Source organism: Struthio camelus, chromosome 1, assembly GCF_040807025.1.
Source record: "Struthio camelus isolate bStrCam1 chromosome 1, bStrCam1.hap1, whole genome shotgun sequence".
In the NCBI taxonomy this organism is placed as follows: Eukaryota; Metazoa; Chordata; class Aves; order Struthioniformes; family Struthionidae; genus Struthio; species Struthio camelus.
In genome coordinates this window covers 9,038,932-9,066,389 of record NC_090942.1, presented here as the reverse complement: position 1 = coordinate 9,066,389, position 27,458 = coordinate 9,038,932, and the positions used below count along the sequence as shown (strand labels likewise).

Below are 27,458 nucleotides of genomic sequence, written 5' to 3'. Positions count from 1 at the left end.
TTTTAAGTCAGGGTGCAAAGTGCCAAGGGAGCAGCTGGGAGACCACTGCTGGGTACCTGGCTCCTCTCCCTGTATCTGCTGCTGGGAGAGAGGGGGGAGAGAGGGGAAACCTTAGAAACACTATAAGGGCTTTGCTCTTCCTGAGGACTCTCTCCTGCAGGGACCTGGCTGATCCCAGGTCCTAAAATTGGAAAGCTTCAAAAGGAAAGGATAAATTAGCAGGGATGATCGAGTCAATATGAACTCTCCCTCATATACGCCTGTGCATCTATTTGTCTATGTAAGTATGCATCCAGCTACAGGAATGTGCTTCTAGTATGTGCCTGTGCATGTGTCTGACATACATTCCTATGTTGCGCTATGTGTATGTGTGTGTGTGTGTGTGTGTGTGTGCCTATGCCCATATGTGCTTGGATGCATATAGGTGTGTATAAATGTAGATGTATAGAAGTGTGCATTTATTCCTAGATGGTGTTTATCTAACTCTGTGTGCAGACCTAAAGGTGTGTGGGTACATATTTTTAATCTCCATGTGTGTCAGGCACACATATCTATCTACTGAGACACCCATGTGGGCGTGAGAAAGTGCTTCTTTATGCATGTGTGTAGGTAGTGTTTAGAGGGGGATAGATTTGGGGGACTTTTCCCCCTAAGTTATCATAGTGCTTCAGTGCATCATTTTGCGCACACACCCATCCCTACGTTTCAGCAATCTTGATAAAAAACAAGCAATTTGTGAAAATTTGGCATCTCATTGACACTGCATTGAACTGAGCCAAGGATTTGCTGCTAGCTTCTGAGTTCTTTGGCTTTCTCTCAGTCCATGCCACCTGCTGAAGATGATTTTAGAGCATTTTTTAAATAATTAATTCAAGTGGAAAAAAAATCTCCATCAGAAGACTGTGAAACAGAACAGCCTGGGACACAGACTGGTACCTATTTCAGCTTGCATAAGTATATGTCTCAGGTTGATTAAATATGCATGAAAACAATTTGAAAAGCGCACAACCCACCTGATTAAATGCATATTTTAGGAAAATGACTCTACTTTGTTTTGCATTTTCTTCAAATCCACTTAAATTGTTATGGCTTATTCTGCTGTTGTTTATGTTGATGAATGCAATTGTTGCAAGAAAATGTTACTTCCCTGGTTACATTTGGGAAAATTACACTTTGAGGCATTTTATTCACATTTGGGGTAACAGGAAAACTGTACTCTCGTAATGTTTCCACTCTTTACAACAATCCATGAAAATTCTTAACAAACTGATAACTGCGAAGGACAATGGGAGCTAATTTGTCTTCTACTGGAAAAAAAAATCGTATTTTAATTTGTGTGGTTATTTTGTTTGTTCATTTGAAAAAAGAATGCACTGCTGCTCTCAGCATTTTCAGAGTCCTGTTGTAGATGTAAAAGAATAAATACCGCTTTAAAATAGAAAATCCACCAATTGCTTTACTGCTCTATAACTAAAAAATAAGCAAAGTACCATTAACTTCAAATATATTATACCAAGAATTTTGTCCCAGAGCTGAGAGGTCTTTTTAGTTGCTGTTGTTCTTTGTCTGGGTTACTTGTGCTGATGACCTACTTATCAGCTTCTGGAAGTAAAGTTTTTAAGGCGAATTTTAACACCTTGTCTAGGAGTAAGGTTCTAATCTTCTCATTAAAAGAGTGAATCTAAAGCAACAGACAAGGGTAAAGTATCTTTCTGGACCCACTTACATTTTTATACTTAATTAAAGTCTAAAGAAGCAAACTAATAAATCAGACTGGAAAGCCAAATAAAAATAAATATGTAAGAAAAGCAGTATCATTCAGTTCAGTAGTTTGCATTACATAAATGGAGCTTAATTTAGAAATGAAGAAGGTTTAAGGAGACATGCTGGCATTTAAAGAAAGAGCCGTACAGATGTTTTGTGCAAATACAGTGCTCCCCTGGAAGTGTCCTATGGAGTGTAAATTATTGTGAAACTCACAGACTCCCATATATAGAATGCTATAAGACCAAGTGACCTCATCCTAATGTCAACTGTCCTAGGGTCATCTTGCAATTTTTCCTTTGAATTCAGTGGGCTAAATTCTTTCTTGATCCAAGTGAATCCAGTAGGGCCACGCAGTGTGTTATGGGGCGCAGGATCCTGCCTATGAGTTTGTTGACTGTGCTAATAGCATCTTGCAGAAGAGACTTCACTGTCTGTTCCATTTTTGAAAGCTGTTTCCCAAGCCCTATAAAATATTTATCAGGATTTCTGCACCTTATCTTTTCAAACTTGTCTTTTAATAGTTATTGATCAATTAGCATGAATTGTTCTGGCTAATAAAATGTTAGGCCTGCTATCAGTCTCAGGATGCCACACAACAACACAGTGATGTTTGACACGCTGCAGAATCAGACAGTATGATTGTTTGTGTGAGAAAATATATAAAGCGTGGTAAGCTGTATAAGCTCTGGTGAAGAAGATCATGCAATACTGACTAGCTTTTCTTTCAGCTCATTGGTATAAAATTGACGGCTGGTTTCAACCAGATGCTTATTCCTAAGTGATACAAACTTAGTCTGGGTCAGAGAGTTAAAGACAAGATTGTCTTCTGGCTCAGCACACCAGTGCTGCCAAATACAGAGAGTTTGTGGTTTAACCCCCGTGTGGGTCGCATTTGCAGTGGAGGGGTATCCGCAGAAGGCTGGTCAGCCACCCTGCCCCTGCACCCGGCACTGGATGGTCCAGAGCACGGCAGTGGGGGAAGGACGCCCGGCACCTTTCTTGGCAAGGACGGATTGCAGCCTTTGGCTGGCACTTTCTTCCTAAATCTCTGCGCCTGTTCCTGGCTATGAACTTAATAAGCACAGCCGTTACTGTGATAGTCTACCCCTAAACTGGCAGAAAAATCTGGGACACATTTCCTCTTATGAAAATTTAGATTGGCTTGAAAATCATGAGTTTATTTTGATAGGAGAAGTGTGAAATGACAAAAAAATAGGAATTTCTCATGGGCACAATGATGTCTGGGAACATCGTCAGTGCAATTGTCAGACTTATTTCCACTGGGACCAAAACACAGTTCGCTGTTGGAAGTGTTTTAACTGTTACAGATCTATGCTACTGGTTCCTTTTCAGGTAAGCCCAGAATCCAGTGGGTGACCTGAATGAATTTGCTGGCTTAACTATTGCCCTACAAGGTTTTCCAACATTTTATTTCAGGGATGTTCAGTATTTCAAAAATACTGCAAGGAATATACTATCATGTTTCTAGATGTCTTTCTAAAACAACTCAGCAAATTTTTATCTGGAGTAGATCACAATGAACCTATTAAAGTCAAAGAGAAGAGAATTTAGTAGAGCTATACCGAATTACACCAAAAGATGCTGTAGAACTATATTGCTTCTATTTTCATATTGGTCCTATCAAATGTTAAATGATGTAGTTGGAACTGTCATTACGCTATCGTTCACAGCTATGCTGAGACTGTAAGAGCATTTCTGTAGTTCGCAATTGTACTGCTTATACAGAAACTTACGGGCTCCTGGTATAAATCAATAGATTATATCAAAAACCCATATAGTAGTACAGCAGCTTTTCAAAGCCTGCTAAGATCCAATTTATTCACATGCAAAGGCATGGTGTTAACCTAGCTACCGAGACAGGCTTCCTTCAGCGTGCTTTAAAGTCTAGCACATTGCTTGCCCTTGATGGTAGAGACGACCTTGACCGTGAAAGTCACTTTCCTAGTACATCCAAAGCACTATATGTACTATATAAACTATACGGAACATGCATCAAGCAAGGAGCATAAAGAGGGAAAGGGTTATGAACATTTCGAAGACGAAACGGGAACTTGGGCAGACTTTTAGCAGATGTTGTGAGACCCTGAAATGCTCCATTGGAAAGGTGAACAGAGAAAAAAAATGGACTTATGAAGATAAGAAAGGGTTTGAGGAAAATAGAAAGAGCTGCAGGAAACAAACTGGGAAAAATAAAGAGAAGAAAAAATAGCTTGATAAAAAAGGAACATAGAAGCAATAATAAGACTCGGATGAGTATTAAAGCTGGGGGAAAAGTAAATGGCCTGGTAAGTCAGTTGTGAGTGGAAGAGACTGGAAAGCAGGTGCAGATGATGGAGAAGAATATCTCATCAATGAGATTAGAAATTACCAGGTGGTCTAACTAGCAGGGCAATATTGCACATGTTACAGAAGTGGCAACTGCAAAATTTAGCAAGGCAGAGGATTGCCTTCAACGGTATTGACTGAGGAAGGAAACAATATCAGAGAGGGAGGTGAGGGCAAACTAGCAGAGAAAATGTCATAAATTTGATTTTTCCAGAGTAATTTGAGGTGTTCAGAGAGAAGATGAAGAAGCTAGGTGGAGAGGAGGAAGGTAAGAGAATTTGAAAGTCTGTGGTGCAAAGAAATCTTACGAGATATCAGCACACAGTGACCATAGGTGAGGACAAATTAACAAAATAACATATCCATGATGGAAGGAGGGGAAATTCATCGTCATGCATGGGCTCTGGGCAAAATCCAGGGGGGGCAGTGCAGTAAGAACAGCAGAAGCAGATGCAGTCTGATGGAGTCTCCTAAGAAGTCAACAGAGAAATAGTCTTGAGTCCAGAGGAGAACCAAGAAAGCACAGACATGGGGCAGAAGGAAGTCAAAAGCATCATGGGTAGACCAAAAGTCTATCAGTTAGTTGGTCAGAACTTTATTAGGAGAATTAATGTGTTAGAAGAAAGGTGTTCGTGAGAAGAGGGATAAAAATGTTAGTCTTAGAGTACCTCTTTAAGAATCAACCAGAGATGAGGGATGCTGAGAAAGGCAGGTATAGATTGAGGGTGAGAAGAACTGCGACTTCTCTCAAGAAAATGAGGGGTGCTTGAAGAGAGGACAAAGGGAAGAATGAAATAGGGAAAGAGTATGAAAAGTTTGGAACTGGAAAAACTGAAAACTGAGGAAAAGCAAAGACAAAGGGTGGATGCAAGGACTACCAAAAAGAGAAAAAGGGAGAAGAGGAGCCAAGGGTGATACAGCTTTGTTGGTGAGGAAGTGCACCTCCCATTAGTGCAGAGGAGGAGGAGGCAGGGGAAGGAGCTGAAACGAACCTGAAAACTGAAAAACCTTTGCCCAGGAGATGACATTGCTGATGGAAAACAGAGCAAACAGAAAATGTGCAGGATGTAGTAACCAAGTGCACCTACATTCGAGAAAATAACAAGATTCATACATTAGCTTCCATTTCTGTGGAAAGCTCCACAAATGAGTCCACACACAAATCAGGGGCAATTTGTATTCTGTGTTGCCTATAGTGCCACATTTGGGGAGATTACTGTCCTAATAGCTGATCCACAAACTGTCTAATCCAGCGCTCTGCAAAGCCTGTGCTTGTGGTGGCTGGTGCTCAGAAGCATGTGTTGTTAGGCTGACTGAGACATTACCTTGCAGTCTGCAAAGGAGAACCCTGCAGGCAATTTACTGAGTCTGAGATTTGGCAATGCTAGGACTCTTCCCTGGAATTAGCCCTACAGAGAGGCTGGCTGAGATTTGTAGCTGATGAGAGGCTGCCTAACTGCATGGTGTGACTCTTTAAACCTCTTCCAGCTAAACCAGAGGCAGATGCCAAATCTAGCACCCCGGGACATCACTGATCTGTAATAATCACTGAATTCTATGTGGTCAAACCAAAGGCTGTTACACTGACCTATGAAGTATAGGATGGGACATCATTTCAAAAGGACTTGAAAATCTTACAACCCCCGTTTTAACATCTAAATAAATTGCTTAATTTGCAAAAGGAATGGATTGCTAGAGACTTTCTTGCAATAGTCAGGTGTTGACTCTGCAGGCACTAAGATCTTTTCGAGTCTGCCCCTAAATGCTTTTTCATCAGTGGCAAGTGAAAAGATACAACATTCTGTTTGTTTGGGTTTTGTTTTTTTCCCAGCTGTTGGTTTTGTAAGGACCATGAGCAATTCCAGTATAGCTCCCCGTTGCACCACTATGTAATCAGCAGCAGGACTGTGATGGTGCAGGAGCAACCCTGTTGGGCAACCCAAGCCCGGTGTCGTGGGAAGAAAGTGAATTGCAGGCTAGATACACTCTGCCTCTCTGGTGAGAAGGGGAGCCCTATAGAAAGCTTGCGTGTGCCTTAGAGGATCCTGGACTTTCCTTGACGTTGTTGACACTGGTTCTCTTGAGTAGGATATGCACCACAGTTCTTGGCCGCTTGAAGATCTAAATATACAGTTTACAGCATCTGCATGGTTGGCATCTCTGTTATCTAACGTAGCTGTGATTAGGACTCCTTCTATCCTATACTGGCTCCAGCTTGTATGAGAAACATCTTCCTGATGGAAGACTTGTGGCTGTGCTTGTGTGAATATTTCTATATGTATACTTCATAGGAAGTCTTTGGCTGAACTATTCTTGATCTTGTGCTTTCTGTCAGGCGATTTCTATGTTATTTTATAATTACTGTGTATATTTTTTGCTATTATTCAATGCATTCAAAATAATTGTATCATCCAGTGAAGAGATTTTTAGGAAAGCGTGAGAAGCTATTGCTGTGATAATGCTATGCATCTACAGGTGTGCGATAAATACATAATGATGCTTAGCTGAAAGTACCTACCCTACTGTAAGAATCTCATAGACAGAGAGATCTGTCAAAAATCACAATGCAAACTTCTGGGATGTTTCCAGAATTCATATCACATTGAGAGATTAAATGATTTTTTTTTTCCATTACTCCCATATATTTCCATGAGAAGAGAAGATAGATAGATGAAAGGATGGAGGCGGAGAGAAAGAAAAAGATACTGTGTACTAAAACATATGGGGTTGGGTTCTGAAATTCTTACTCTTCCTCTTTACTCTTACTAATCCAAAGCCATTGCTGGAATCAGTACACATGGCTAAGGAAAGTCAAAAATGATCTTAATCTACACGAATGTTTAAAAATCAGTATTCTATGCTATAATATAATTGGCTTTGCCAAGAAGAGGACGTTTGCAAAAAGCTTCAAAGTTTTTGCTGAGATTTTGTATTTATTTGAGTGTTGAATTTCACTCTGAAACTGAGAATACGGCCATGGACTTTCTGGCTTTTTGTCATTGATTTTGAATGACATTTTTATGTTAGTTCATACAGTCAAAAGGAAATCTCTTCTGTCAACTGACACCAGATTGGGTTCCACTTTAAAAGATTCTAGATGTTCGAGTAAACAAAAGATGAAACGCATTGTTTTTACCTGCTAAAAGATATATATTGTCAGTATATTAGGTCTTTCTCTTGTAAAAAGGGGGAAAATCATGGCTTGAGTGGTAATACTACAATAAAATTTAGAAAAAATGTTATGAAAAGGATATTTTGCATTGCTAGCCTGTACAGCACATTATTTGTATAGACATTAATAAGGGTCTGCTTTTAGTCATTTTGAAATCTCTGTCTACAAAGTGCAACAGAGAGTGATATTTTACTAGAAAATTTAGAAAGCTTAAAGGAATCTTCTTAGTATTTTTTTCCAAATATTATTCAAATATGCTAAAGTACTCTTGACAAATCTACCCTTAAACTGTTTTTGATGTCATCCCTTGGGCTCTTTTAACCGCATTTGCTTACTTTCTTCCTTGCAACCATAGGGCTTTTGACGAGCTTTGACAATAACAGACAATGAGATCAATAGACAATGTGTTTTCTTATAGAGGTGTACACCCATTCTACACGGGATTGATGTCCTGGATTGAGTTATCAGGTTACTCTCTTTGCTCTCAAAAGCCGAGAAGAGGGTAGTAAACATTTATGTAGGAGTGGTACATCAGCGATGAAGTCTGTTTCAGCCAAATCCTCCAAACCAGCCACCACACGTTTATTCATTCTACTATTATAACAGGATACTTTTACCTTGAAGAAGAGTGTTTTCTTCAGAACCAACAAATCAGCTGTCTGTCTCAGGGTCTTCATAGCAGAACGAAAACAATTGCTGTTCTAGCAAAAGCAATGTACAGTCAGTGTCCTTTTTCATCCACTACCTTGTCAATGCAGCTGTCGATAAGACTATATTTGCATATGGCTAATCCTACAGTCGATTCACTAAGACGATTTTATGAGTGGAAGGGGAAGATGATTCAAGGGGGTAGTTCCAAGAATACAAATAAAGGGAGATAACTTTCAGAGAATAATAATTTTTGCTTTCTGAAGCAGACTTTAAATCTTCAAGAAGAGAATGGCCATGCTTAAAACAGCCTTTTCCTCTTCATTCAGAAGTGATCTCAGATTAATTGTGCAGTTTAGCTGAACTTTGCTTGTCTTGGTATCCTAGGAGAAAAGCTCTGAGAGACTGGGAATTTTAACTTGTTTGTAATGTAAACTCAGTATACTGATGGTGCTTTTTAACACTCCAGAAGCTGGTTAGGAGAAAAAGAAATAAACAGAAGAGCTTTGATCCTCTAAGCAAAGAAAGACAGGAAAAGAAGGTCAAGAGAACCACCATTTGTGAAAGACAGAGAAGGAAAATGTGGGAAAGGTATCTTTATTTTAACAGTTTCAAACACTATTTGAAAGACTATGTGAAATATCAAGCACTTCAACAGCACTAGAAACCTTTGACAAACAGGGAAAGATTGATTTCCTTTTTTATTGTTTTATTGTCATTTTCAAGATCGTTACAGACTACAAATTTCTCGTTAATACCAGTCGATCTGACCAAGATTTCTCCCAGAAACAGGTATATAGGACAAAGCTGAGAGGTGGAGCTTAACATTAATGCCTTGAGGATCAAGTGCAGATGAACACTTTCCCAGTGGCATTATTCAGGATGAAGAAGGGAAGCAGAATCTAGTCTGGAAGTAACTCCTGGTTGTAGGATGTATAAGGTGACTTGAAGCACAGGCATCTTGGGCAAAGGATGAATTGCACCACCCAGATGTAGCAGCAGGAAGTGGTGTGACCCAGCAATGCCTCGTTTCCTGCTTATCCATGAGAAATATTGCTACACCCTAAAATTTCACTCGATCCTGGCACCTTGATCAGTAGGCAAGAAGGTGGAGCCAAGACTCCACTTATTCGTTCAACCTGCTCGTCTACTCCATATTCACCAGTCTGACAGAATGAGGCAGGCAAATAGCTCCATTTAGACCTAGATGCTTTAAATCAGTGTCCAGGGAGCAGTTTCAGAGAATAATAGAGTTCCTAAGTCCCTACAATTTCCTGAAAAGGATGCACGCTTCCAATTAGGATCTACCCTGCAAGGATGTAGTATCCATTAGTATAGAAAGGGATAGAAAGAGGCCTTCCTGATGTAAGGTTTTCATTTTCAAAGACTGTACACAATATTCCATTTTCCTAAACATAGCGTTTATAGTTCCATAGATAATTACATTGATAGGGACCTCATCTAATCCATCCCCCCGCCATCCAAAGATAATATAAACTATCTGTGAGCCTTTCCTATTATTTGTTGATCCTCTCCCTCTAAAATCTCCAAGAACAGAGATTCCAGAGCCTCCTAAAACAGTATATGTTATTGCTTTACTGCTCTTAAAGATAGCAAGTCTCCTAAAATCTAACTGAATCCCACTCTTTGCCATTGAGCCTATCGCTCTTGTCTTCTCTGCCATAGAAATTAAGAGCAGTTTAGTACTTTCCTTTTCACTCCAGCCTTTTACACAGCAAAGTTGTTGGGCTTCGGCTTTTTAACATTCATTTATGCAATGTTCCCCTCAGCCTTCTCTTCTACTGATTCAATAAAATAACTATTTTTCTTTCAGCTGTGCCCTTTTTTTAGAATCTTGTTATTCTTGCTGTTTTCTTTTGGACGTTTTCCAGTTGCCCATTTGAACCTGTACCCGATAGATGAGTATAGCTGATGAATGACTTTACTTCACTTATCTTAAATACAACATTCCTCAAAAAAATCCTTCGTGCCATTTCTTTGTTATATGCTCCAAGCTTCACTCCAGCTTGCATTTTGCCTAAATAGCTCTCTAAGTCTCTCAGGACCATTCTAACGTGCTTGTCCTACCTATCACCTTCCAGCTTGCTGCTTTTTTGTCTTGACTGATGCTGGTCATTCATTTCTAGTTCACAAATACATGTGGCTCCAACTAAACAATAGCCTGTCCTCCCATCCACACTCACATTTCAGAAGAAAATTCCTCAGATGGTTCAAATCAACTTTTGCACTATCTTTATCACAGATACCTATTAGGGTAATGGCTTCTCTTCATTCAATCATTGCCAAATAAACGGATGCTTAACTGCTGCATTGTTGAGTATGGATGGGAAGTGACTATCGTCATCACTAACTTCAGCCAACAGCATGATGGTCTGTAAGTCAAAGACAAGCTCCCTGGAGGCCTGAAATCTCCATCTTGCAGGGTCTCAGCACTGTGGAAACCAAGCAGAGGTTCACTGATCATGGAGGGATGCCTCTGCAGCCATTTGTACAAGGAAGCCTTCAGGCCAACACCAAGCCTAAGATGTACCAGTGAACGCTGTAGAGATTAGTGACGGATACAGACATTTGGGTAGTCCAACTATAGGACTGTGAAAAGGCAGAAGCTGCTCTTGCTTTAAGTATCATGACTATGGAGCAACGCATCAGGAAATCTCAGATGAGAAGTTTGACTTTGCTCCTGGCAAACTCACACAAGAGTTCATCTACATTAAGCCTGATAAGCATGGCATTAGGCAAGAATCCAGAACCTCATGCCTCCTAGGCACACTTTCTGCCTCTCTTGTTTAATTTATCTTCTGTGTTTAAGATAAACTTTTCCCTGGCCAGCCTAGGACATATCTCAAGCTGGCTAGGACACAAATAATGTTACAGGGGTCCTGATGGAGCAGCGACAGGTACTTGCCCCAAAGGGTCCTCAGAGAATACTTTGCAGCTAGTAGGATCATGCAGATGAGATCAGCAATTAGCACACAAAACAGGAAGAAAAAATGAAAAGCATTGACTCAATTCTCTACAGCATTTCATGGAGCACCTTAACATTGCAACAAAAAGGTCCCCTCTAGCCTTCAAACTAATCAATATGATATTTTAATATATCTCAGTAAGTTCAAACACTTTCGGTCCATCTCATTAGTTCCTGACTGTTAATTTAAATTCCCTTTGGACAAGCAAGCAGCTGCTTTGAAGGTTTAACCGGACTGGCTCTATACTACAGCACAAGCTACCACTGTGGATGAGAGTAGCCCCTTTCCTCCACCCTGTATCTAACCTCATCACACTGAGGCTGCTAAATAAGCACTGCTTGGATGAACTGGGTGAAAAAGGTGGTTAGTTTCCATGTAAGAGAGGACTTTTTACAGTCTGAACTACAAAGACACAGAGGGACACATTCAGGCAACTAGTGGGATGCAGCTTGGTGCTCCTTCCTTCCACTGATGATGACAAATGGCTTCAGAGTTTAGCAGTCCTGAACACTTGTCTGAACTGCTGAGGTGTCTCTTAAACTTAGATCACGCTAATTAAGTTAGATACCTAAAATACACTGTCTGATCATAGTTAGTAGAGCCTAACACTGTAATGCCATTGATTGGATGCTGAACAGTTTGTTCTCAAAGCCTTAAAAAAACAGCTTCCATGTAAAGGCCCATCTCTATTAAATCAGCAGTAGTCACCTCAGTCTTTACTATTTAAAGTGCTGCAATATTTTGCAACTCCTCTTTTTAAAGCACCAGGTAATATATGCTCTAACATTTCCCAGTTTTGTTCATTCCCGTTTATAAGACAGTTTTTGTGCCAATGATTACAATGTAATACTAATATGAGTAGTTTCAAAAACAAAAGCACGTTTGGAATCATCCATGTTTATCTTTAGAGAATAAGAACTGCAGAACTGAATGAACTGAAAGGGATTAAATACTAGGCTAATTGTTCATTAGGCAACCTAAGACCGATTAAATGTATTAATCCATTTAATTTTTCTTCTATTTATTTCCATTGTTACCTTTGCCAAATTTATCTTGCACGTATTAATTCACCTATGTTTATTTATTAATAAAATCACTTTAAATGCAGATTTTGAAACCTATAGACCTTTCTCAAACAAACTCCCATGACAGCAGTAGCAGAAGGACTTCAAGATGTCACTGCAACTCTCTGCATTATTCTTTTCCTAAAACAAAATTTAAACACAGACATCTTCTTCAATAAGATTAACGTGAACGCATTCTCCATCTGTATTGATTCCAGATACCCTCCGTGTTTAATTAAGATAGGTTCTTCTGCAGAATTATGCATATTTCCACATATTAGTCTATGAAAGTGCTGTTGATTGTACCTGACCCAAAGGAATTGTTCTAAAATTGATCGCTGATTACTATGCATTATTTTTACGTTATTTTGACATGTAATTGGCTATCTGTTTGCCAGCTAAGTAGAGAACAGAGAGTTATTGATATCTAACTCGATTATCATGTCTTTCAAGATCAGCAAAGTAATGGTCATTCAGATCAGGTACACTTTAGGATTACTAAATTCTGGTTCCTAAGATAATTTGTGGAGAAAAGTAAGTTCATCATAAAATTATCAACATAGTTAATGTCACAAATATGGGAAGATGAGCAACAGACCAGGTAGCAGTTGTACAGAGATGGATCTAACGGTACAGAAGCAGAGCATGACTCAACAGCATGATATCACTTTGCTGTGAAAAAATCAAATTTCATATTGGGATGAATAAACATGAATATTGTCTGCCAAGTACGGTGTGTAAATGTTGCCATCTACTCAGCATTAGTAGTGCCATATTAGGAGTAGGGTGTTCAATTTTGAGCATTATATTTCAAGAAGGAAATATAAAGCACTGAGAGTCCAGAGAATAAAAACAAGGCATAATAGAGGTGTAGCAAAATGGACTTAAACTTTGTCACAGAGAGGTAACGGGCTTAAATTGTCATAGAGAAGGCTAGAATAAGGAAACAAATGTAGTGGTAAGGAGACTGAGCCAATAGAATAAATAGCTGGGAAGTCTGGGAAGTTTCCATCAGCAAAGATGTTTAAAAGTAAGCAAGACAAGACTGAGTCAGACAAGATGTAAGGAAAGTTGATCCTGCTCCGGGTAACAGCAAAGGAAGATCAGGAAGATCTCTCAGGATCCCTTCCAACTCTCTCTTTTTCCAGATCAGCTGAGCAAAGTCCACGATTTCTGCCCCAGGGATCTTACAGTATAACTCTCTATACTACCAACATTTACTTCCCTGCGAGACAGCTAAGCATCCAACAGCAAAGCAGAGCTTCCACTACCCGCTTTGGGTAGCAGAGCGTGGCAAAAGCAGAGTGCTACACTTCACCTGGGGAAGCAGGAAAAAGATGGACAAGGACACATTTCAGGAGGAAACAAGGCTGTCCTGCAGGCAAGGGAGAAGTAACCTCTACCATGCAGAAGCAGAGCGATGTATGCCTACACAGGGAGAGAGAAGGCATGATAAACCTCTGCTTAATTCACATGTAGACTCATTACAGATGCCTGTTCAGTCCCTGCTCTACTCTAGGGGAAGCAACATGCTGCACCTTCTTCTCTACAAATCCCAATCTAGCCTGTCATGTTAAGACCATTAACAGCCCCTCTCTTACTGTAAGAACTCTGCAGAAGTTTATATGTTCACAGAATCCAATGTTAAAGGAGGCCTGATATTAGGACAACAGAGGAAGGAACAACAAGACTTATACTGTCAATTTTAAACTCCACCCTGCATTTTCATAGGCTTTGGTACCCTCATATGTAGGTAATACACTATAGAAGGGTCTAAAGTAATGTATGTTTTTGGAATATTTGCATAAGGAAATGAATGCAGTAAATCTATTGACGTCGTCAATGCAGAACTACTGTAAGTCTAATGCTTTCTGCACTGCAGTGATGATTATGAAACTAGTAGGTATTTTATATTATTAACTCAAGGTGTCATTTGTAATAAATCCTCATAAAATACACTGGCAAAGCAGAAACTACAGAAGCATAAGGAAGGAATTTGTGACGTTTTCTATCACGGAGAAATTGTTTATAGTGTTACTCAGTAATTATTTAACGAAAGGATACTTAAACCAAATCTGAAATTACTGAGAGATTTCAGTTTTTAGAAATAAGGGTCTTATCTTCATGATAATTACTGAAGCAGGGTTAGAGTATGTTTTAATAAAAGCGTGAGATGGTATTGAAATTCAAATAATTCCTTGGAGGTTTTATGGCTCATACAAAATGCAAAGAAATTCAGAAAGAGAAGATTTTTCAAAATTAATAACTCTTTCTTAAAGGGAGATAAAGAATGATATGTCATCTTCTAAAAGGACATTACGTTTGTCGTCAGTTTGTGAAAATGTATTATTCATGTCAAAGATAGAAAAGATATTTAGGTAAATCACACTCTTTCTTTCCCATCCCAGGATTTTTTTTTTCCATTCATAAACCACAGTATCTTTCACCATTTAAGGCCCCTACATATTGACCCTGGAGAATACTGGAATATTCCTTTTATCTGTCCCAAATCAGGTGACCAATTAAAAAGTATTGATCTGTTATACAGCATAAATAGTTCACAAATATATAAAAATTTAATTCAGGATTCAGTGGGGCAAACCTTAGACCATTATAAATTAGCAACAAAGTCAGTAGAGCTCCTCCACGTTACACCAACTGGCAACGCTCTTCAATTTGCTAGGTGTACTGCCTGCTCAATCATTTAATAGCTTCAAGAGATCAATAAGATCTGCAGTTTCAGGTTTTCAGATATCAGTCTACTTGCTTCCTAAACACTTACTCAAGTAGTAGAGAGGACGTTGCAGCAAAATCTTTGCACCACAATAAAATATTTCCATCAGGGTACGTTCACTAGCCTGTTTAAGTGAGGCTAGATACTGCTTCCTGACTGCTTGGTCGTCACCAGTGAGAAACTGTTGAGGAGTTGATGACATGTGAACGTGAGTCACATACAAATCCGTGGCGCAAATCAGTGTAACTACACTGAGGTCCAAAGACAGAGACAGTTTGCAAATATGGGATATATGGAATTTGCGCAGCATAATTAGGGCTGGAAGAGACAAGAGGAGGTCATTCTATCTGTCTCCTGCCCCAAAGCAGAGTCATGATTATCCTGTCATTTCTGACAAAAGTTTGATTAATGTTTTCTTGAAGACTTCTGATGGTGGAGACCCCATACCTTTCCCAGAGAACATGTGCCAAAGCTGCCTTACCTTTATGGTTAGAAAGTTTTCCCTACTATCTAGCCTAAATGTCTCTTTTTGCCATTTAAGTTCATTGCTTCTTTAGCTAAGGACTGCAATAAAAGATCTCCTTGCTTCCCAAGTAATTTCTCACCTCCTGAACTTGATGAAGCTTTGCTCACAATCTGGCCTGACTACACTTGCGATGGGCCTGAGATTGCTGATGTGATCCAGAAAACTGTGAGTTTCAGGCCAGTCTGGCTATTATTTCCCCAGTTTTCTGAAACCGGCTTACATCTCAGTCTAGTGAACTGCCTATCAAGCCATAAAATATTCATTGCTGCTGGATACTGGAAAGACTCAAAGTAATACTTGTGGAACAGCAAAGGATCCTAAGTTTTTTTTTTTCCTTGAGTCAGGGACATCTGTAATGTTTTTTTAGTATAATAACTAGAAATAGAGACAAAGACATATTTTAGATAACTTGTGCAATTAGTTGTGTTATCAGGAGTAAAAGTATTCCGAAAGAAAGTACTTCTTTCTGCTTTTGGGCACAATCTCATCAGCAGGATAGTCCCTCTTCTCTGAGTCATAGCACCAAAGAACCTTATGCTTCTTAGTCTAATGAGAAATTTCAGCCCATGCATTAAGTGTTTTTTAGATGGCACTAAGTTTTTGTTGCATGATCATTCCAGCTAATTATTACCATGATTTATTAGCATCTCTCATGCCCATTAAAGAACACACTTAGATTCTATTAAAGGACTCAGTGTTTGGTGAAAGAAATAATATTGATTTGAAAAGAAACTAGATTGGAGGTAAAAGAAAGAGATCCTGCTGGTGAAAAGGGATTGATGAAAAATGTCTGAAGGATGAAAGAAATGTCTTTTTTTTTGCTTTTTCTGACAATCTTTTCTGCCTGGATGGACTATTCTGCTACGATCAGCAGTTGAAGAAGAACTATAGGAAAAAAAAACAGATTGGCTTAGATGGTTTAATATTTACTGTGCTTCCCATGTTGATTGCTGAACACAAAACAATCAGATAAGCTCAGAAATCTTTCCTGAGTACACAGTTACCAGTAGCACTTTATCCTCCGTATACACTGCTCTTTGCCAGGGTTTAGCCTTCTCTAGCAGAGCTACGGGGAGACAACTGACTTGCATAAACCTCAGGCTGGTAGCCATTTCTTGAAAACTCTACAGTATTTTCCTGGCCCATCCTCAGCTTCCCCTTGGTGACTAGGCCCCTTTTCCACCCTTGTGCTGAAAGTTGACTGACAGGACCTTCGCACTGTTTTAGTGGCCAGAGACATGTGCGGATTTCTCCATGGTCCTCACTGCTGGGTGTCTGCCATGCTCTAGGGCCTGAGGCTCTCGCTCTGTTCAGCTAATCCTCTTATTTCACTGCAGAATGCAGGCAAACAGCTTAATGAAATCCTTTGGATGCTTTCAAACTACTTTCCTCCCTGAATTTTTCCTGCAGCCTCCAAACTACACACAAATCAACTACCAAGTTGCTTTCAGCCTCCTGCTTCTTCAGGAGACAGTCCTCTCTGGTTCCTAACTCTCATGCTGATTTTTTCAGCGTGACAGTAAAGAAGAATACCTGAAATGACAAAAAAGGCTTATTTTCTCAGCTCATTCCTTTGGAATAAAACCACACTGCACTGGAGGACAGTTAGCCTTTAGAGAGTACAATATGATCTGGATCTATGCCTAGCACGTAAGCAGTTCTCCCTCGATTTTGCCTGCAAACTTCCCATTGTCTATAGTGCTGGGAACCTTGTGCCCTGAGCACTCTCGAGGTCGTGTGCAACTCCAGCCCAAGCAAGTGCGTGGAGCTCTCTCTCTTTGGAGAGTGACTGTAAAGGCTCAGCTGATCGCATAACTACACTCATTATTTTGCCTCTAGGTCTGAACTTCATATCACTTAGTCTCCCTATGAACCCCTGGCTGTTAACTAAATAGTTACATTTCATCTCAGACGTCTCCGACCTATTTCACATAAAAAGGATTTCTAAGAAGGCAAGTTGTCCTTTCCACTTCAAATCAAAAACATGTATTTTTACTGAATCCTTTTTCCTATGATTAATAACAACGCTGAGGATAATGTTGGATTTGCCTCACATCCCTTATAAAGACCAGAAATGCTTTGAGTCGCACTCAAAAGCCTGGAAGAACAAGTAGTCATTCTCCATTGCCCCCCCCCAGCAAGGCAATATGCCCTTCACCTGGTCAGAATAAGCTTTCAGACTTTGTGAACAAAGCTAAGATATATCTGTAGCAATCTATTGCACTTGCTCTTCCCCACTTCTACAAATATCCAGCAATCCCAACTTCTTTTGGTCACTTCATTCCACAACCTCATTCTCTGTACAAATTAAGGAAAAACAGCATCTGAGGGCAGGATTCACCTCACCAGACATAGTGTGAAGACATACCATAGTGCGGAGGTCTACATTTTTAGGAAATTATCTTTTGCGGTCAGGAGAAAAACAGCAATTTTAGGGAATAACTCAACTGACCTACTTTAGACATCCACTATAGAAGAGGGAATCATGTCCAAAAAAATGTTTTTTTCTCTTCACTGACTATAAAGGGTCTTTTGAATAACCAGATCAGATGTACGAATGTATAATGTGGCCATTTGGTTAAATGAATCTCACCCAAATGTCTAAGATAGGACTCCTGCAGACCTGGCTCAGCTTTGTCCATGCTCCTCACATGACTGAAACCTTAGGCATAATTTTACCTAGATCCTGCTCCGTGACTGACCTCACATGAAGCGCTAGATCACAGGAGAGAGCAAAACTTCCTCCTGCTGCTGTCCACTGGTCTTTGCCAGGCACTCTCTCTCATCTGTTTCCACAGCAGTCTGCTCTGTATTTCTTCCAAAGAGGAACTCTCTGCAACACAAGTTCCTCAGTAGAAGGAAGACAAAGAGCATTTGAAACTCTGAGATGTCACCTTTGTTATTTGGACATGAGTTTATCCTGCAAAAGGATTTTTCCCTCCCTAAATTCAGTTTGTCTGAAAAAAAAAATCTAATTTTGTTACTGTGCGCATAAGCAACAACTTGGAACTTCTAGACAGAGGCTGGACGCTTTTTGAAATGATGTCTTTTAAAAGGATTTTGTCAAAAGGATCACACCACATATGTCTTGTTACACATATGCTTCCCTAAGCGTATACCAACGATCGTGTTGGAGACTGAATACCAACAGACACGGCCTTGAGAGACCTTTGCTCTAACCCAGTCCAAAGGTTCTTAATTAATTCATAGTGCTAAGATATTAGATTTGAAGCGAGAACCAGTTCAGGGAAATCCTTTTACTTGCTTTATACAAGAGATCAGGCTAAAAGGTCATTACGGTCCCTATGTCCTTAAAATTTGTAGATCTGTGAATTAGCTATTCATAATCTTCAAGGGTGACAGATTAAAACTATGTTAAAGTGAGGCAAAAAACTATTATCAGAAAATCTGGCAAGCACTCAAGCCTAGGCACACTGTTCATCTTGTTAATTTGAAAGATTTGTGTTTCAGACTTTTACAAAAATATTAAGTTATCCTTCCAATAATCCCGTGATGTCTACAGTCTGGTCCAGTATTAAATTATGCAAATACGCAAGCCCTTCTCAGTTTACATATCATCCATATGAGATGACATTTATCTTGGTTATGATAAGGACCAGACTAGAGATTTACTGAGCCAAAAATTTAGCATTCTTAAACAGAAGCACTGCTCCTTGTTCCTAAAGCTGAATTAGGCTTAGAGCCTCTGCAGTTTGGGTGTAGAGGAGGTTACGTAGCACAAATTAAAGCAAATAAATACCCTTCCTACCAACTGATGACGTCAAAAAGTGGCTTCTGGTTTTCACGTGGAGACATTTGCAATATCATGAACACCTGCTCTTCCTCCTTGAGTCAGCAGTTCCTAAGACCTCAGGTCTCCTGATTTCCTTTTTGAACACAGATTCCCTGATTGGGTTCACCTGAGTTGAGTTTAATTTAAATCTGGCGACTGGATGGTTGAGGTTTTTTCTTCTCTTTCTTCAGTCTTTTCTGTCTTCTCTGTTAAAAAACTAGCAGGCATTTGAAACCCTCTAATAAAAGACTAGACCTTGCCCCTTCCAAGCATGAATCTGCCTCTTATAGTCCCCAGCAGCGCGTTCTCATGATTTCCCTCATGTACTCATTTCTTCTCCTCAAAGGTATCTCTTTTCCCTCCTCCCCTCCGCTGCTGTACTTTGCAGTGTCTCTCATCCTGAGGTTCGCTCATCTAGAGCTAGTGGAAGTGTTTCCTAGGGCTGTTAAAGCTGCATGGAGATCCCCTACTACCTTTAATCTTGCAAAGATTTCCCCGCCTACTTGATTTTCTCCTCTCTAACTGACAGAGCTGACTTTAAGTCCACAAAGATATGGCTATTAGCAGGATCAGGACTGAACCATCATAACATCAGTCGTTAAACAGGTCTTCGCTATTTTGCAGTCAGAAATAGAATTGCTATCTCTGGTACAATTTAAGTTAATATGGCACACTGCTTTACATAGTCAAATTGTACCACTTATTAGTTCAATATGGTCCTTCTGACTTTGAGTGACATAACTAGGTGTCAGTAACAGCTGCAAATACGTGGCCTTGCTGAACCTCAAGAGAATGCGCAAGCTACATTCATCAATCCGTACAGCCTGAGTTATTTCTAAGTTTTGGAGGTTAGGTTTTTGGAGGATTTTTTTCCCTCTTTCACTAGTTTCATCTATGCTCTGTGCTTGTACCAAGAGTATCAAAGGGCTATAATCCTCTCGTCCCCCCAGCATCTATTAAGGTGGCAGAGCTGGCAGCCACTGGATCCATATTGGAAGTTATACTGGGACTAAAACTAGCCCTGCTCTGCTGGTACCAGTCCCAGTACTGTTCTTCTGGAATGCTACTGGTGTTTTTGGTGATTTGATTTTCCTTTTCTAGGACTTCATTACTAAAATTGAAATCTAGTATTAGCAGATTCTTTTCATGACTAAGAATGCCCATTATCACGAATGTCTTTACAGCTGAAAATAGCTTTCCAGTGTAAAATTGAAAAAAATCGCTGATTTTCACTGAATAACTCAAGAGTTACAGCACCATACAGAGTAAGGAAACAGCCTAAGCTATCCTTCTATAACATTTGAACTCCTAGATCCACCTTGTGGTCATAGATGAAGCTAAATAGACCAAAGGGGCTGTTTCCATAGATAAACTTTTAATGTCTCATCAGGCTGCATATTTACTGCCTGAATCAGTCAAAATACTTACAGAACAAGGAAATAACTCCCCTCATGACTCATACGTTACTAGATCCAAACTGTTCCCAGACCGCTCCAGTCCAGAGTTAACATATTTTTAAAATAAATCCCAACTGTCAGTGGATGACTAGATGTACAGAACTCATGTCTGAAAATTATACAATTCTAATGTCATGTTGTGTTAAATAAAAACAAAAGTGTGAATATTAGGCTAGATATTTAATAAAACAGGACATCTGCCTTTGACAAATAAATATGCCATATTCAACCAAATCAGCACTGGGAGAATATTAGCAATGTTACTGATCTTTTCAAAAAGGGAAGAGCAGGATGAATTGAAAGAGTTAAGGCCGTGTCATCCACAAATGCAGATGAACAAGCAACCGAACATTATTAAGATGACATCAAAGACTGGAATTTCGTAGAGTTTTATCCTTGTCTTGTACCATATATCTGAGCTTTGCTGTGTCAGTGACTGCCCTTCCCCCCCCCCCCCCGTCAGTTAGTCAAAATGCGTGTTTTGTCTAATTGATCCTGCAGATCATGGATTTTATCTGGCTAATTAACATTCTTTTTCCTGGAGAATTTTTTGGTTTGGTTTGGTTTGGTTTGGTTCTGAGAGCTGAGAAATGCCACAAATATTAAGCAAAGGAGACAACCTTTGATCTCCAGTCCGCCTGCTAATTCCGTATGGGATAGTCAGCGTAAATTTCTCGCACAGACCTGCCATAGAAATGAACAGCAGTTCAACACGCAGAGAGCAAGTGAAGAACACAGACAATGCCGAGGAAAAAGCTGGCTGTTGTTTGCCTGCCATTGACAGGCTATTTTTAGCTCCTAGACTGTTATTCCACTGAGTAAACTCAAGTCAGGTAAAAGAAAATGCACTTTTCAGGCTCATCTGCATAGAGCACTGGATCAATCAGAATTCTCAATACCTTTAATGCACTCATATTTTTGAGACTTGGCTGGAAATGTTGTACCTGGCAGATTGCTGTGGCAAGCCTAACAGAACTTCTTCTATAGACAAATGATCTGCTGTATAATAAAATACACTCCAAATTTACCCTGTGCTAAAATAAGTGTTGTGGTAATCTAAAAATAACTAGTTAGCAACTTGCAAAGAAATACGTTTTTTTTTAAAATGAAAATGACAATCAACACTGTCTATTCCTAATTGCACCTCAGTGCCCCCACTAATTTCTTTCCCCTGTCACCAAGGGAGATGACAAGATTTCAGGTCTCCAGTTTCTCAGGGCAAGGAGCCATGAGTCACACACACCAGGTTAGAGATTTAGGCCACTATCTAAAGCTCCAATTCCCAGTGATCACATTAGCAAGTCTGACTGCAGTTCAGCACTTTCTGTGCTGCTTTCTTTGGGGAATGACAGTGTCAGCTTGTGGTCATCTAGCTCCTTTGCCTTTCAGTTTTCCCTGATACAAGTGTTGGTGGTCCTCCACTAACCTTCTTTCAGGGTGTTTCCATTTAAAAAAAAGGCAAATTGAATCTTGATTCTTTTTCTCTTGCTTTGAGTTCATAAAAGCTCCTCGACACCAGTGGTTTCCATTCTTTTCTCTCTTTGTTGAACCCTTACTATTTCCTGTTGTGGATGCAGATTCTACTGTAATTGATTTAAGTCTATCGGCATTAGGCTTGCTTGCTTTTCTCAGCAGAGTAGAAAAGCATGAAATGAAATTAGTCCTCGGATCCATGTGGATCCACAGACCACAAGTTGAAAACCACAGTTTTGATGTTATTGGGAATTAACATTTAAAAAAATGAAAATCATTGCCTTAAAATCATCCTCTGGTCCACCAGGTCACACATTGAAAACCAATGTTTCAGACAGATCGCTGGCTAAAGCTTTGCAAGGGCAGGCCGTGATAGGGATTAAGAGTTTTCCTTCACCTAAATGCTGCTGACCCACAGTACCTTCTTCTACAATATTCAGCACAAGCTGAGCTATACTTCTGTCCTGCCTATATCCTGACATAAAAGATACTCTATTTTGTGACTGCTGGATGGGATGTTCCACAGGTTTGCCCAGTTTGTGCTCCAAAGGCGGTGTCTAGCTATCATCTGCTAGCTAGTTATTGGACAAAGCGAAGCAGATCCCCCTTTTTATAACTGAATGAGCATTTTCCACTTCCTTTTTTGGCAGTAGAAGAGGGCAAGGCTTCTCCGTTTGCTTGCCTGCTTAAAGATTTGCCTCAGCTATCCTCAAACCCCTATTTGACATTAGCTCATGCAGAAATCCCAGGTTATTTCCCCTTAGTATCATGCAGGTACACAAAATGTTTACAAAGATAATATATCATTTTTGAGCATCCTGCGCATCTGGCACAACTGCATCACCCTGCGTCCAACGTTTCACATCTGGCAGAGACGTTACTAATGCATCCAGCTGAATCCATGAGCTGCCTTTTTGTTGCTATAAAAAGAGAAATGGTCTCATCTCCATTTCATGATGTCAGAAACCACAAATAAGTCTACGCTAATCCTAGTCCCGCCATTGTGACCTTAGGCCATTTTTGTTAATCCCTTGGAGAAGAAGAAAGTTCCCAACTGTAGCTGTTGCAAAGGTTAAGCATCTTATGTAGATCAGACTAGATTAACTTGTCTTCTCCCATAAAGGGAAGAGCAAGGTCTTCATCTCACCCATTTTAAGCATCTTTCCTGAGAGGGGATGAATCTCTTTCCCTTGAAGCACGTGCCTCTCTCCAGTGATGACAGGGACCCTGGCTGACATACATAGCCAGGATCCAGTCCTTTCAATGGTTAAAACTAAATAGAATGAAGTCCGCCCATTTTACTTAATATTTCCTCTACAGTAAAAACTGTGAATAACTTGCCTAACCTTCTTTCTTCTCAATAGTATTTTGCAGGCATTAATTTTTTAGCCTTTTTAAGTTTCAGATTTTTTTGGCATAAACTACAGCATATATTACCAGTGTTCCATTATATAGAACAGGATTTGCCACATGCTTCAGCTGTTTTTATACCCATTATTGCTGTGCCATCTTAAGGCAATTTTCCACAGACTCCCATGTTATTAACCTGCATTCATCATTTATATCCCTCTCCTGAGGCTTGTTACAAGACACTCCAGAAGAAGGTAAACAAATTACAGATACAGGAATTAATTGTAGCCTCGCTGGAGCACCTTCATCAAGGGATTTCAGGAACTTTGGTTGTACCGAAGCAGCACACAGGACCTGGGCCATGCTGGTGGGAACCAGAGGGAGAAGGGTTGAAGGAAAGTGGGGAAAACTCACAAATCAGGGCTCATATGAAAATGCAAGCTAGGGAAAAGTGACAGAATGACTAAAGACTTCCAAGGAATGAGGCTTCGCAAGCCAGATGTTTAACACTTGTTCCAGGAAGGTTTGCTCTTTGTTGCTCATACCACCTTTCCTGTGAGGCATATCACCTCTGCTGAGCTCATTAAGCAGCTCTTCCCCTACTTTATTTCTTTGCCCAGTTAGGATCAGGCACAGAAGTCCCAGCTCCTTCGGAACAGAGATGGGTCAGAGCAGCCCATTCCTTCCTGGCAAACCCTTGCTGGCCCCTGGCCCAGCCCCATCTTGGCCTCAGGACTAGCTGCTGGGGCTTGGCAGCACAGCCCTGGAGGAGGGCAAACAGAGCGTGGACAAAAGGAGGAAGGGCCACAGCATTTAAAGGGAGACAGTATTAAAAGAACAATAGAGGAGAGGAAGAGGGACAGAAGACTAAATAGATGAAGTGATCTCAGGGCACATTGTGAGGGCGCACCAGAATAACTGTATATATTACAGAAGCATATGGTGCCTTGAATGACAGGGGACCCGTGTTGTGCTGCACTGGGTAATAACGCAGAGTAACAGACTGCTTCTTTCCCTGAAAATCCTGTGATTGAAGCAGATAAAACATGTCAGAGTGAAGAGGAGCGACTGGCATGGTGGCCAACAGGAACTCTGTATCAAAGCCATTAAGGAGCATCCAAGCTAGTCCTAGTTAAATGTGTTAGCCACTAGATAACTCTGCCCAGCAGCAGCACTGGAAGATAGTAGAAAGAGGGGAAAACATGGGAAGTGGGAAACAGAAAACTGTGAGGAGGGTTTAAAAAGGGTGAGAGAAGGAAGCAAAGCACAACGTTTGGCTCCAGAGATACTCAGATTTGCTAGCCTGACCTCAGGCGTACACAGGGCCCATGAGAGGGTGAGAGCCTGAGCGGGTTCTTTGCTTGGAGCAAAAACAGCGACTGTGAAAGAAACAGGAGAGGCAGGCAGGCTCAAAACAGAAGAGAGCTGGTGAAAAAAGGAAAAGAACATGAAAACACTATCCTCAAAACCAAGAAGGACATGCCAGCCATATTAATTCCAGTGAAAGTGCCCTGCCCCCAACTGTAGCTCAAGGGGGAAAGCTGACTGCGGTTAAGCTTAGAGATTTTTTAAATCATAATAATAATAATAACAAAAAAGCTGATGCCAAGCCGTAAAGTCAACGGCTCATCTTAACTCTGCAGGAGGAACATAAGGAGAAACTTTGCACGGAGGTGAATGTATTCTTCTCTGTCTAAGGATGAGATCTGTGGGTTGTTTCATGCCATTTCAGTGGTGTAGCTGACAATCCTTAGAAACAATCTCTTCTGCTATGTTCTCTGGTTGTTTTTTAGCCAGAGCTATCAATCACACTGCTTTCAAAAAAGGCAAGTGTCAATATATCTGTCTGTAGATGCAGAACTGCAGAACAGAAAGGGAAAATGACTTGCTGCAGGCAGCCGGTATCAGCTGGGACCCAAGTCGGCAGGATCCTACCTCGGCAGCACGCTGCTCTGTATCCCCTCTGTGAGGGCATTCGCAGCTTGGGGGCTTCGGTGTTGATCTGTGGATGTGAGTGTCAGGGAAAGGCCAGGGACTCACTGAAAACCACAAGCCAGACTCCCATTTGCCTTGACTGCTGCAATAGCCAGAAGAAATCAGTCATTTTTATTCCAATGAGCTAAAACAGATTATGGGATTCCGTGTTGGACATATGCAGTGGAATAATGAAGCATATCCACGGAATTCATGGTTTGGGCCTGATTATAATCATTCAGTGAATGATTAGGACAAAGTATCTTATGCTTTGGACAAGGATATCTGGAGTCTGTAACAGGAACTTCTTTAATTTTTGTCCTATAGATCGAAACTGAGCCCGTACATAAGAGCAGCAACAATAACAACAGGACATTAGGAAGCTGTTCCCTCTCTGGTAAAACATAACTAGCCCCACCAATTTTCTCGTACCCTGCAGCATCTGATGCTGGCCGCTCTCTGAGACAAGATGCTGGACTAGATTGGACTCGGGTGCAGCCCCGCCTGAAAATATGTGCCTACATGAGTTGTGAAGTATGCTCACATTCTGCTTCTAACTCTACATAGAGAAGCGCACATAAAATATAATCTTCTCCTTCAAGAATTTTTTTTTTCAGGCTTCTTTCTTAGTCTGAAGCAGAATTCCTTTCAATGCTCTCTTTAAAGCACTTGAACTCTCAACAGTGGCTTGTAATGTGCTTATCAGGGTCTCGCTTTCCCAGCTGAGACGGCACAGTTAATTACTACAGTCATAAAGTATTTGCAGTGGTGGTTCTTAGACGCCCTGCCGTCTTCAAAGGGGTTCAATTGTTTCAGTCTTGGAATGACTGGCTAAAATAACGGCATCAGTAGAGATGCTCCAATTACTTTACTGAATTTAATTTGGGATTATTTATCACTTTCCCTACTTCAAATTGCAGTTTGTTAAACCAGAGACACAAACTTAGACAATGAAAACACAGCTTTTGAACCTGAACTCCCTGCTCCCATGGGAATATTTTTTTTTGGTGCTATAAATGAAAGATAAATGAAGAAAAGGTATTTGTTTAGCAACCAGAGGGATCAGATTAATGCACAGATAAAATTGTTCATTTTCATTATCTTTTCAAATTCAGACCAATAGTCAGTTCTTGTAATATACTTTTCATATTTCAGTTCTTGTAATATACTTTTCATATTTACAAGAGAGAATATCTCTTTTATTAGATCCATGTAGCACGCTTAGCAGAAGGGAAATGTGTGTCTGGACTGGAACTGTTTCAATCAAGCTGCTTAATGAATAATCAGCACGTGCACTTCGTCGTAGAGCAATGCTTTCTCCCAGAGCTCCAGCAGACAGAATCCAGGATCTTAACCACAGCATCTCAAGAGCTAGTGGGAATAAATGTGGCTGATTGTCTTTCGAGGGTCAGTCGCAGCGCTGCTGCCCTATATAAGAAACTGGTAGATAATGGACCCAACCTTGCCAACAGTGCTGAGCAGCTACAGATTTCAGCTACCCCTGCGGGAACGATGAGGGAAAAATCAAGTCCACATCCCAAAAGTCTGAAGCAGAAATAACCCTAAGGGAATCCTTAAGCTGTGGTTTTCCAGAAGCTGGGAGCTTCATTAGAAAAAGAATCACTAAATGTTTCCCTGTTCCTATATTCTGCCCTTACGCCTTTGGTTCTGGCAATTGTCAGACAGCATACTGGGCAAGATGAGCTTTAGGTCTGGCTCAGAAGGGTCATTTGTATGCTGTTGTACAATTTAAGGAATTAAGCAACATCAAAGGAAGATGACCAAGAAAAACAGCCAAGCCTCTAAGTCCATATAACAAGACATAGCAGAGAAAGCAATCAGCCAGATTTATCGTCCTCAGTTCATTCAATTTACACCTGCTGCAGAGTTGACTTTTTGCAGAAAAAGAAATACCTGGTGGGTACTGTCCAGTCACGTTAGGTATTATGTTTCCTCCCCTCAGACCACCAGTGACCAACACATCGATTTTACAATCAGTCCAAAAGCAACATCTTTAATATCATGCTGGACTATTGTCCCAGCTCTGAGTTGGGGAACATTCTCCTGCGTGCTCCTCGGAGAGCTCTCCTTCGAAGCACTGACCAAGCTCAACTTGAGTTAGCTTTTGAAATATGACAAGGTAATAAATCACAGCTGCAGGCGAATG

General features: G+C 40.4%; 1 protein-coding gene across 1 annotated transcript in view; it reads left to right on the top strand.

Moving 5' to 3' along the window:
• Window positions 1-223: 223 nt before the first annotated feature.
• GRM3 (glutamate metabotropic receptor 3) overlaps window positions 224-27,458 on the top strand; it is a 107,301-nt gene continuing 80,066 nt past the window's right edge. The window contains 1 exon segment of the mRNA XM_009680513.2: window positions 224-280. Within this exon segment, the coding sequence (XP_009678808.2) occupies window positions 239-280 (42 nt within the window). The 5' untranslated portion in view covers window positions 224-238.